Source organism: Capra hircus, chromosome 29 (assembly GCF_001704415.2).
Source record: "Capra hircus breed San Clemente chromosome 29, ASM170441v1, whole genome shotgun sequence".
NCBI lineage: Eukaryota > Metazoa > Chordata > Mammalia > Artiodactyla > Bovidae > Capra > Capra hircus.
The window spans coordinates 37,525,459-37,537,545 of NC_030836.1; the positions used below are offsets into that span (position 1 = coordinate 37,525,459).

The following is a 12,087-nucleotide window of genomic DNA, read 5'->3' on the forward strand; positions in this document are numbered from 1 at the left end:
ATTGACAATATCCATTGGATCATAGAGAAAGCAAGGGAATCCCAGAAAACATTTCTGTCTGCTTCACTGATTATGGTACTGCCTTTCACATAAAGGACCACAACAAATTGTGGAAAATTCTTAAGGAAATGGGAGTACCAGATCACCTTTCCTGTCTTCTGAAATGTCTGTATGTAGGTCAAAAACAGGGAGTTAGAATCATACACAGAACAACTGAAAGCTTTAAAACTGGGAAAGAAGCATGACAGGGTGTACATTCTCACTCTGGTTATTTAACGTCTATATAGGAGACATAAATCCCAGGCTGGAATAAAGATTACTGGAAGAAATATCAACATCTACAGATATGAAGATGACACTGCCCTAATGTTAGAAAACAAAGAAGAACTAAAGTGCCTCTTGATGAAGAGAGGAGATGCAAAAACTGGCTTAAAACTCAACATTCAAAAAAATTCTTCACAAAAATATACTCAACATTCATGGCTTCCGGTCCCACCACATCATGGCATATAAATGAGGGAAATGTGGAACCAGTGGCAGATATTATTTTCTTGGGCTCCAAAATCACATTGGACCTTGACTACAGCCAAAAATTAAAAGACACTTTCTTCTTGGAAGGAAGAAAATCTATGAAAAACCTGTACAGTGTATTAAAAAGCAGAGCCTCACTTTGCTACAGAAATCTGTAGTGTCAAAGCTATGATATTTCCAGTAATCATATATAGATGACCGATCTGGACCATAAGAAAGGGTGAATGTCAGAGAATTAAGCTTTTGAACTGTGGTGCTTGAGAAGATTCTTGAGAGTCCCTTATACAACAAGGAGATCAAACCAGTCAATCTGAAAGGACATCAACATGTGACTCCTGCTGACTCAGCTGAGGCATCTACTGAGGGCCTCCAGGTGGAAAGAATGGATTCTTCCACCACAGAAGAGACTAACCATGGCAGCTCCAAGCAAATACTTTGTAGCTCCATCCCTGGAGGAAGCTCAGAAATGCTGAAGGCTCTGTGTACCTTGGGTTCACTGATATATGCGTTGCATTCTCCTCAACAGCATTGGAGGCCAAGGAAGGGGGATTCTTGGCCCTGGAGGAGGGGGATGGCTCAGGGATTCACTGGGACCACCACTTACCAGGTAGGACTGGAAAGGACAGAGCAGGCATATGTGGCAGAGAGCTGGTGACTGAGGTATGGGAAAAAGAGGGAACCAGCTCTGCATAAAGCACCACACCCAACATCCCCTGGAGGAGAAGCCCAGTGATAACTTCGTCTGAGATGGGACAAAGGGTGTGTATTTCATTATCCCTTATAATTCCTCTGAATGATTAGGTCGTTGAGTTTATGTGTCATCACAAACTCTTCCATGGCCTAGACCATCTGCCAGTTGCTATCCTTGGGGCTGCCTCTCCCCAGTTTCAGTCATATAGTTCTGGAGGAAATTAACAATCATGTGTGCTGCTGAGTCAGGCCCAAAAACCAAGCAAAACCAGTCATAAGACACCATGTCCCTGCCAGGATGCCTGATCTAGGGCTGTACATGTGAACTGAGGTGGGTGATTCAGAGAACACCCTTGAACTCTGATGTCTGCAATCCTTTTTCCTTACTAGGTGATGCCTTCAGGATTTAAAACCCTAGGGTAGGTAGCTTGAACTCCCTCACTAGGTGTAGAAGCCTTAAGTAAAATAGTTACCAGGCTAAGACCACCAAAGCAGACCGAAGGGAAATAGCGAGGGTAAAATAGAATTGATGACTTCTGAATTCTTGCTTCCAGTCACTGAGATCTTTGTATTTCCTCTGATACTTGTATCCTGGATTCCCAGATTCATTTCAATGAGTCTCCCCTTTCCTTGAAGCCAGTTGGAGTAGGGCTCCTCTCAATTTTGATTCAAACTCGGTTCTAGATCCTTCCCACCCAGACACAAACAGAGGCAACATTTGTTTCAGCACCATTAAGAGGAAAACACTTTATTCTTTACTGAGAATAGGGTGTACAGAACACCAAATACAGTTCACCAGCATCCTGGGCAGGAGTGCCCAAACTGTGAATGAGTGTGTGTTAGGAGAGTCCTTACTGATTCCTGAACCACTCCAAGCAATCACACTGCCGGTGCCAGGCCAATCCTGTCATTTCCTCGATCAAAGACAGAGAAATACAGCCTCAGGAAGACGTCACCCAGAACCCAGGACTCTGTAGATGTCGTCACTCTTTTCTCTTTAAAGGCAGTATGGCAGTAGCCTAAAGAATCCTGGGGGAGTGAGAGACACACACCAGTCAGCATGAGTCCTTACCAGTGACTCCCCCCAATATCCAGACCCAGCAAAATTATTTGTTTTATTTCCCTTTTTTAGTAAGTATCAGGGGGTTTTCTGAGCAGCAGGGGATATGAGAGTTCATCCAAAACCAAAGAGGGCCAAAACATCAGGCTGTCATGAGGAAGGGTGTGGTGAGTGGAGGACTGGGAGGTGGGGAAACAGAGGAATGTAAAACAACAAAGTCATATGGTAGAGCATCAGGAACTATATTCAATATTCAGTGATAAACCAAATGAAAAAGAATAAGAAGAAAATATTTTTATATGTATAACTGAGACACATTTTTCTGCAGCAGAACTTAACACAACACAGAAGATCAGCCACACTTCAATATAATTGTTTAGAGAAGAACAAGTGTGTCCATAGTTCCCCTCACTCCCTGTTTCTTTCCTTCTGACTCCTGCTCCTTGTTTTCTCTGCAGAGAATGCTGGTTCTCTTCCTGAATCCCCACAATCTGTGCTTTATTTAAAAAAAAAAAGCTTTATTTTGTATTGGAATATAGCTGATTAACAATATTCTGAGTTTCAGGTGGACAGTAAAGGGACTCAACAGTATGTATCCGGGTATCCTCGTCCCAAAGACACCCCTCCCATCCAGGCTGTCATAAAACTGAGTGGAGTTCCTTGTGCTACAAAGTAACTCAGTGTAGGTTATCCACCTTAAATAGAGCAGTGCCCACAACACGTTCTTGAACACTTAACTCAGGAAGTCCGAGAAGCCTCCTTCGGCCCACACAGGCCCTCTTTGGCCAATCCAGGCTTGGGTGGGTAAGTTACTCTCATTCCCCATCCCGACTGGTCAGTCCGTAGCCCTCATCAGCCCTAGTATGTCCTCAGTGCCTTAGTGCAGACCACCTTGAGATGCCACTTGCATAGAATTCAGTGCACTTTTGCCTAGAACCAAGCAACCCTCCGTATGGTTCAATGAGTTTGTCATTATGGAATTCCTGAAATTCCCTCTCTTCCTCAAAGCCTTCTTTGAGCCCATCAGCCTGCTCTGACCTCTCACAGGGAGCTGACATGAAGCCTCTCCCCTGTGCCAGGGCTGAGCAGTCACTGTGCACCCTTTATACACCTTATTATCCAACCTCACCACTGAAGGGTCGGGTACCCCAACTGACAAAGGAGGCACCTGTCCAGAGCAAGGGGAAGATGCAGGTGAGGATTAGGCTTACCATGTAATTTATCATTCAAAGCAGAAAAATCTTGAAAGGGTAAGGCAGACTGTTAACCTATGCTGGCACTTCACATTTGGACTGTCCCCAGCCATTCTCCAGATAACATGGCCTATTTCAAGGACTGCTAGAGTTGAATTTCATGTTCATGCATCTAAGGGTTCAGATTGAATTGAAGCTCTTTGAGGACTGAGGACCTTAGTGTTCCCCACTCCCTGACTCCCACCATGCCATATGGTGTGGTATCTCCACATTTATTTCAGGAAAATCAGTGTCCCACACAGCCTTTTACTTTCAAGTGGTTGGTTTTTTGGGAAGGACTGGTCCAGCCACAGGGCTCAACTGCATCTGCAATGGTGTGGCATGGCCTCCAGAGGACATATTTCTCCCAGCAGCAGCCCAAGGGTTCCTTCAAGCTCCAGTTTGAGAACCAACCCTCAGTATTGTCCCCTCACCTTGAGGATGTAGGCTCGAGCTGGCACTGGGTAGTTGATGCCACTGATGGTGAAGATAATAGAGGGCAGGGTATTGACCACAGAACATGAAACGTAGTGCTGTTAGAGAGAGACGGTGAGAGGTTAACTATGCAGATCCTTTTTGTGTGTGTAGACTGGGAGTGACCCTGGGGCATGACCCTTCACCTTGAAACCACATCGCTTGGCACCAATGAGCTTTTGTATGTTATCGACCAATCTTCCTGGGCCTTGGATATGTGATGCCCCGGTGTCCACCAAGGCCGTGCAGCCGTTAGAACAAGCAATAACCTCTCTTTTCATGGTGATGCTGAGAGACAATGGAAGAAAGCAGGCATCAAGGTCGCTCTGAGTCTCCCCAGAGTTGTCCCCTTCCTGACTGTCTCCTAAACAGCCCTTCATCTCTTGCCCTATTTTCCTTTGCTCTCGACACAGCACCTTTCCTGACATCATCAAATGCAGGACTTGAATACACCAGGATCTTTTGTACCTTGACACAAGCTGATCTTCCTTCCTAGAAGACTCCACTCCCCTTTGACTAGCATATTTCTTCTCATCTCCCAGATTCCAGCTTAATCGTATAGTTTTTGGAAAGTCTTTCCCCTGGTGTTTATCAGTCCCCTGTCTTGGTCACTCTCTGTAGATCCTTCCTCATGTCTGCTGCTGCTGCTGCTGCTAACTCAATTCAGTCATGTCCGACTCTGTGAGACCTCATAGAGAGCAGCCCACCAGGCTCTGGATTTCCAGGCAAAGTACTTTAGTGGGTTTCCATTACCTTCTCCTCCTCATGTCTAGCATGTACCAAAGTCACAATTCACTATGTGGGTGAGTCACTTCATGTACATCTGCTTTCTTAGAGTGAGGGCGAGTTTTATTCTCCTTGCCTGCTTAAAGTGTCTGGCACACCGTGGATGCCCAATGCTTCTCTGTTCAATGAGTGAGTGAATGAAGACCGAGAAAACAATAGGAAACCTCCAGAGAGCTAAATCTGGTGGAGAACAAATAATGGGTCACACACAGAGTGAAGATGGAGATTCACAGGGGCAGCAATTCTCATAGTAGGGGGATAGAGGGGCTCCTATGGGAGAGGGTATCTCCCAGCACTAGTCCTACAACCAGCTCAGACCCTGAGACCCTGGCCAGGAAATACATGACTAGCACACACAAACTCCAAAGGATAAGTCAGCTTTTGTCTGAACATATCACACAGAACCGTATCAATTATGCCTCTTGTCCTCAGGTCACTCCTGGATCCCACATTCCTGATTCTCTGTTATAGACACTGCCCGTCTGTGTGCCCATAAACGTGGGGTGCCTTTTTTATTAGTTGTTTTCACATCTTAAGACTGCAGCCAACCTCTCTCCACTGCTGGGTAGCTGCTCCCTAAGGAGACCAGTTTTCCCCATTTGCTCAGGAGTTTCCCTGTTTTTAAAATGACAATTATCTGTACTGAGAACTTCTGATGTCCTAGGTAGCACTGGACAGTTGGTCATCTTATCATAACTCTGTTCAGGCTGGTGAAATTCTCCCTGATCCTCTGTTCAACACATTATAGAGTCTTCTAACGATGCTTCCCACCTCAAACGGCAGTGGGTGCAGCCCTCTCCCAGCAACACAGATCTCTCTGGACCCTTTAAGGTCCTGGTCAGAGACTTGCTCAGAAGTCCTGGGGATTATGAAACCATGGGTTGTTTGTGTATCTATGTGCTTGTGAGTTTGTTTGTATGTGTGTTTGTATGTGTCTCTGTGAGTGCTTGTGTGTCTCTGACTAGCTATGCATGTTTTCATATGTCTCTGTGTAGGTTATATTTGTCTGCTTGTATGTTTTCATGTGTCTGTGTGTGTCATTGTGGGTGGTGTATATGTCTGTGTGGCTGTGTGTCTGAGAATGCATTTGTGTGTGCCTGCCTGGGTACATGTACACTAACAGGAGCATCACTTGGGCTGACGCTCAGAGGGAGAGGCTTACCGGTCTACGTGTAGAGTCCAGTCACCCGCTTGAATCAAAGGTATCCAGTTGAGCTCTCCCTTGTAGTAGCGGTGGTCCACCCCACCAAACATCACCACACTGCCCTCTTGCTCATCTCTGTAGAGAGATGTGAAGGGGGAATCCTTGGAGGACAATAACAACAGCACTGTCTGAGAGCTGTGCTGGCCCAAACATCAAGTCCCTAATGAGGTCCTCATGTACAGATACAGAAATCGAGTCCAGGAGAGATAGAGATCCAGACTGAGGTTTATTACTGTCTCATGAGTGGCATAGAGGAGCTTAGAAGGTGAATCACTTGTTTGAGCTCCACCCACTATGTCTTCTGAAGACTCCCTGGACCTTCAACAACCTGAGTGCTCAGACACCCTCAGAAGACAGGGTGCTGAAGTGTTTTGGCTTTCCCCGTGTCCACCTTGTCATTTTTCAGGAAAATCAAGGCCTGGGAGTTCTAAGGTGTGGGTTCAGGTCACCCAGAGTTGGCTCCATTGGCATGTGACCTACAATGTCCAAAGGGGCCCACACTCGAAAGGGACCCCACCTCTGCTCTCCCAGTCTTGAAATGCCTAATATTTCTTGAATGAGGGGTCCCACGCTTTTGTGTCCCACACTTTCATTTTTCTCTGGCTCCACAAATTGGGTAGTTATTCCTGGGCTCTGTTTTAAATGCTAATGAGGAAGCAAAGAACCCCCATCCTTCTCCTTCCTTCCTTATCAAATTCATAAGCAAATCATAATGCTTTTTCCTCCAACTTGTTTCCTGTTGCCTTCTTTTTGCCTCCCTCATGACTCACCCCCTAGACCAAGTTACTTGTCTGGAGCCCAGGAGTAGGGTTGTGTTCCAATAAAATTTTATTTATAAAAGCCAGTGGTGAAGCCAGATAGGGCCCTGGGGCCATAGTTATCCTTGGTTATATTACTCTCAGAATACTTCTTTATCAAGTTTTCTATAATTTTTGTGCAACTGAAAGCATCTTACAGCTAATTTGGAGAAATGAATTGTCCATCTCAGACTTACTTGCTCAAGTAGAAGGCAAAAACAGGTTCAGAAATGGCACCTTCATTCTTCAGCTTGTCAAAGATGGGGATGGCTCTAGAGCAGGATTTGTTGGGGTAGTTCAAGCCCAAGACGCCATCAAAACTTCTGTCCCGAAACCCGTATTCTGCCACGCTTAGACCGAATGGCTGGTCAATACTTACAAGGTCTCCAATCTGTGGGAGAGAAGAGTGTTCCCACTTACAGATATGTGAAGTGGGGCTAGGATTGGGCTGGGGTACATTGCCATTAGATCCTTAGAGAAGAATTGAGGCTGGGCTCTGTCTTTGGTTGCCCACAGATGGTTAGAGCAAGGTAGAAGGGGAATTGGGATTCCATTTGAGAGAGGCTGTGAATTATAAAACATCTGTCCCACTGAAAAACACCACCCGAGTGAGTCAAATTGGCCTCATGGCTTCTGTCCAGGTGGGGCAACCAGGAGTCAGGCCAGGTCACACTGGTGCCATCTTATTGTCAATAGAATTAAGAGCAAGATAGCCTTCTCTTTGGCATCACTGTGACCTAATGACAAGAATGGACTGAACTCTCAGTGAGGTACTGTGGATTCTACATCTGTCAGGAAGACAAAAGCCAAAAACATAATCTTGCTTGCAGGGTTCTATGAAATTACTGCCTGGGGAATTCACTTTTGGGGATATGTGTATATTTCTGTGAGTGTATATGAGAGAGAAAGAGGGAGGGGAAGTACCCAAGTATTTTGGGAGAGGCAAACCATAGATTTATTAGACTCTCAAGGGTCCTCTCAAATAAGAACTCATTTATCAGGCCCGTTGACTTCTCAGGCCTCCAGTTTCCCACTCTGGATACCTGAGGCCTTGACTGACCCCAGGGTCCCCTGATCAGTTTTATCCTGTCCCCAAACACCCCACAGCAAATTCAGTCCTGAAAAGCCAGCCTAACTCCAACTTTTATCACATGTGTGCCCTCAGCAAGGCCCTTGCTGTCTGGACCTCAGTTTCCTCATATGTCTCATGAGCTAATCAGAGTAACTGCTCTGTGGGGTTGTTGCAGAATTAAACCAGTTATCACCTGAAAGTGGCTGGAACAGTCTGTTAATAGAAAAGTGGGTGTTTTATCCCTTCTCACTCCAAGCAAAATGAACCTTGAGCTGCTCATGGCAGAGGAGCTGCAAGTCCGCACGTCAAGCCACTCTCTGGGTTAGCTAATCTGTTTGCTCGTGTGTCACCATGGGCACTGCCACCCCAGAGACGTGATCCTGTGGATAAGATGGCCAATATCTATGGGAGTTAGGCTAGGCAGGGTCCTGCCAGATGGTCCTACATCTGTTTTGAAAGCAGTGGTCGCCTTATATCCAGTCCTGACTCATCATTTGTTACACTGTTACCCGAACTGTGTCATGAGCAACAACTCCTTTCATTCTCCCAGATCCATAGATGATCCTGAACGTCTTATTTGTAGGCCGGAAGGTGGAAGATTGACGATGTCTGAACCTAACGTGTGTAGCTGCAGACACAAGAGATAAGTGTCATCATGTTCCAAGGGTGGAAACAGGGTGGCAGGGCAAGTGAAAGATGGTCCGGGTAGGGGTTGTCTGTACTCACAACAGGCTGAGCTATTGCAATAGTCGGAGGGCACCCACAAGTCAGATGAGCCTGTGTCAAAGATAACCTGGAATTCCTGAGGGGGTGTTCCAATGGTGATGTTACCCACATAGAATATCTATATGGAGAAGGAGGGAGTGGGTTAGTGCAGAACTGGCTACCCTCTGTTCCCACACTGATGACTCCCTCTGGTGTCACATATCTCTTGAGACCACATTCTAACCACCATTCAGTTCACAGGCTTTGGTCACAGAGGTATCTGCGTTTGATATATTTTTCCTGTGCTACATTGTGTGCAAGAGATTGACTCTATGAACAGGCGTTGAAGTGGTACCTCCTGCATGGGAAGAACAGAGGCATAACCACTGGGCATCCAGGACTGCTGGCCACCCAGAGAAGTCCTGGTGCCTTCATTTGGGAAGCTCTGTAGTTTCTTCAAACCAAGCCTTAGCACCCCCTTCTCAAGGAGGTCCATCTTGATCAACTCCAGCCACTCCCTCTAAACTCAGACCACATCCAATCAACACCACACAGGTGACCCTTTCATTTGACATGTATTTACTCTTTGCCTATCTCTCAGTCTGGAACGGACATTTTTGAAGACAAAATAAGCCCTTTTCTAATCTAGAAAGTGTAAGCACTGTGTTAGATTCTTATGGCCATACACGGAATACAGGTTCAGTAACTTTTTCTTGCTATTGTTCTTGCATCTGTGGAAACTGAATTCCTCTACCTGGGGACTGACAATTGCTTTGCAGTTGGTTCTGCCTTTTGATCACTGATGGCTCACTCTTCATCTGTAACTGAGTGGCTCACCTTGTTCCTAAGGAACAATCACCCTCAAACTAATGACACATGTTTGACACAGAAATGGATATTTATTTACCTGCCACCTGGTAATTTCCAGGCCCAGTCACAAAGACCACCAGTTGAGGATGAGAGTGCCATTCTGTCTGGGTGGGGTCCCTATTTTCCAATGTCTCAGCCTCCTGCAGGAACTCCAATCCCAACATCCCACCTGGCACCTCCAGATGAGCCCCATGCTAAGCTAGAGCACCAGGGAGCCCTGTGGAGCACCATCCTCCCCAAATACTCACATCTCTGATGTTTCTCAGTGGGTGGATAGTTAGATTTGAACCACGAAAAGAAATCTGGGACAGTCTGTAAGCATGCTCCTTCAAGACATTGTTCAGCATGTTTTTTCCACGGAGGGTTTTTCTCATGGTCTTCACTCTCCTTACAGGTATTCTTTCATTGAACATTTGACAAAAATACAAAGAAGATGCAACAATTAGCTGTCAGTGTTAATGTATAACTGTCATTGTAATGGATCTGTGTGTTTTCTAATCATTTTTATGAGACAAATTATTTTCAGAATTTTATGCATATACCATGACAAAGACATAGATTTGAATACAGGTTCTTTTCTGCAATATTGGGTAAGCCATATGACCATGTGGTGTCTGTGTCCCCTTTGGCAAAATGGTGGAATGTAACAATACAAACATTCCAAATAGAATATCTTGGGGATAAGTGAAGTGATGGATATAAGGTACCTGATAAATAGGAGTTCTCAACAATGACAGCCATTAGCATTGCTGTTGCTATCCCACTCATTCCCTCTCAAAGAACCTCAAGGAAGGAGATAGAAGGGGGACTCATTCTATTTTACAAGGGAGAAAATTGAAATGCAAGAGGTTTCTGAGTTGGGTGTTGTCACACTGCTTGTCAGATATAAGACAGTTTATCTTTCTCCATGCTGAAAGAGAAGAGAGAGTTGAAAGTAAAATCCATGATATAGGGAACAAGGAAGGGAAATTCAGAGGCTTGAGAAGGAAGGATGGGTAAATTAAAAAATTAAAAGCAAACAACATAAAGAGAAATACACTCCCAGTGACTTCCAAAGAGATGTAGAGATAAATGACAGTGATATAGACATGCAGACATAGGCATATACACACTGAAATAGACAGGGAAAAAGGAGGACATGTTGAAAAAAATGTAGAAAAGTGCTATTCCATAAGACCACATCAAGATCTGCATAGACTGTGCAATGAACAGTTGCAAGGAGTTGCAACTTCAACAGGACATGACATGACTGGACCCCAAGTGTTGTGCAACACAAATCTACACCAGGACCTTGGGATCCACAGTTCTTATAGCAAGTTACTTATAAATAAATCAGAGTTGAACTGTAACACTCTTACAGTAATATTCCTTTCCATTCTAAATCTGATGGTTGGAAGAATAATCAGATGAAAAGAAAAATCCGAGAAAGGAATATTATGTGACATACAGTCCCCATACTTACTTGACTATGCACTCTGTGAAGGCCACCAGCCCGAGGAGCACAAGCCACTTCATGCTTCGTTTCTGGCTCCAAGTACTCAGGGATGTTTAGGTTCTTAGTGTGTAGTGGTGACCAGGAGCCCCTAGTTATATATGCTCTGACCTACCCTAGTTTTCCCCTTCAGGCCACTAAAATATCTGAAAAAAAATAACAACACAAAGGTCTTGACTAAAAACTTTACCTTCATCAGTGTCCTTGGCGAATGGACTTTGAAGCTTTTCAGAATACAGAGAATTGAGCTGTAATCTCTTCCTTGAATCTTGGCTGGAAAATCAAGCTGATCTGCATGGACATCTAAGAAGATGGAAAACCTTGCCTACTTGGAGAAAAAACTGTTAACAACATCATGAACAATGGATATTAGGGGCCATGCTCGACATGTGTGGTTTCATGTCATCTTCCTATGCATTGCCCTCTTTGTTGCCGAGGACATTGCTAGGATGATAAGTTGTCAAATGGCAAAGTGAAGACTTCAGGGACAGCCCAGGGACATACAACTGGCTTTAGGTAGGGGGTCTAATGGCAGACTTAGGGGCACTTATGATGCCAGGCTGCATCAAAGATTTAGGGCAGAGAAGTACTTCAATTGCATGGTTTCTATATTGGAAGAAATGTCAGATGCATCCACAAGATATTTTCTATCATCCAACAACTGTACAAGGAAGAACTGTGTGCTAGGTTCTGGGTTAAAGGCTTCGAAGTCAAAGTTGATCAATACAAAGGTAGTCTTTATCTTAAGAGAGCTAGAAGTCTAGTTCTTACAAAGTCATGGCCCCAGGAGGCAGGAGATATTATACTAGGACTAGGTGGCCGTGTTGGAATCTGGGCAGCACAGGCCTTACCTCTGTTAACAGCCTTTTCTCCACTTCATCCATGCTCGAAAAGCAGGCCAGTTGGCCAAGTTTTGAAGAAAATCAGAAGTTTGGATATTTATGTACAATCTACTGATTTTAATGTTAGCAACTAATTTTATTTTCCCCCCCAAAAAAGTGGGAACAAAATCTCCCCAGCGATGTGCTGGAATCAGCCTTCAGTCTGCATGGTTTTGTTTCTGGCCTAGAGTCGGGAGTGCAGTGGGAACAGAAATGAATTAAATTCATGTTGGTTGATTTTAAAAGAGACTGAATGCATACTAAACATGCTGATTCATTGGAAAAGACCCTGA

General features: G+C 44.8%; 1 protein-coding gene across 2 annotated transcripts; it reads right to left on the reverse strand.

Annotated features, from left to right (window-relative positions):
• LOC102177045 (pregnancy-associated glycoprotein 4-like) lies at nucleotides 1,954–10,981 on the reverse strand. Of its 2 annotated transcripts, XM_005701174.2 has the most exons (9): nucleotides 10,884–10,981; nucleotides 9,670–9,820; nucleotides 8,573–8,690; nucleotides 8,356–8,474; nucleotides 6,972–7,165; nucleotides 5,936–6,052; nucleotides 4,134–4,275; nucleotides 3,948–4,046; nucleotides 1,954–2,250 (listed from the first exon to the last, which is right to left on the reverse strand). In XM_005701174.2, exons 1-9 carry the CDS (start codon nucleotides 10,934–10,936, stop codon nucleotides 2,101–2,103), a joined length of 1,143 nt encoding a protein of 380 aa, XP_005701231.1. In that variant the 5' UTR covers nucleotides 10,937–10,981; the 3' UTR covers nucleotides 1,954–2,100. The 2 variants fall into 2 exon arrangements, with proteins under 2 accessions (XP_005701231.1, XP_005701232.1); XM_005701175.3 differs by lacking the exon at nucleotides 5,936–6,052 and having other exon boundaries at nucleotides 1,963–2,250; nucleotides 10,884–10,969.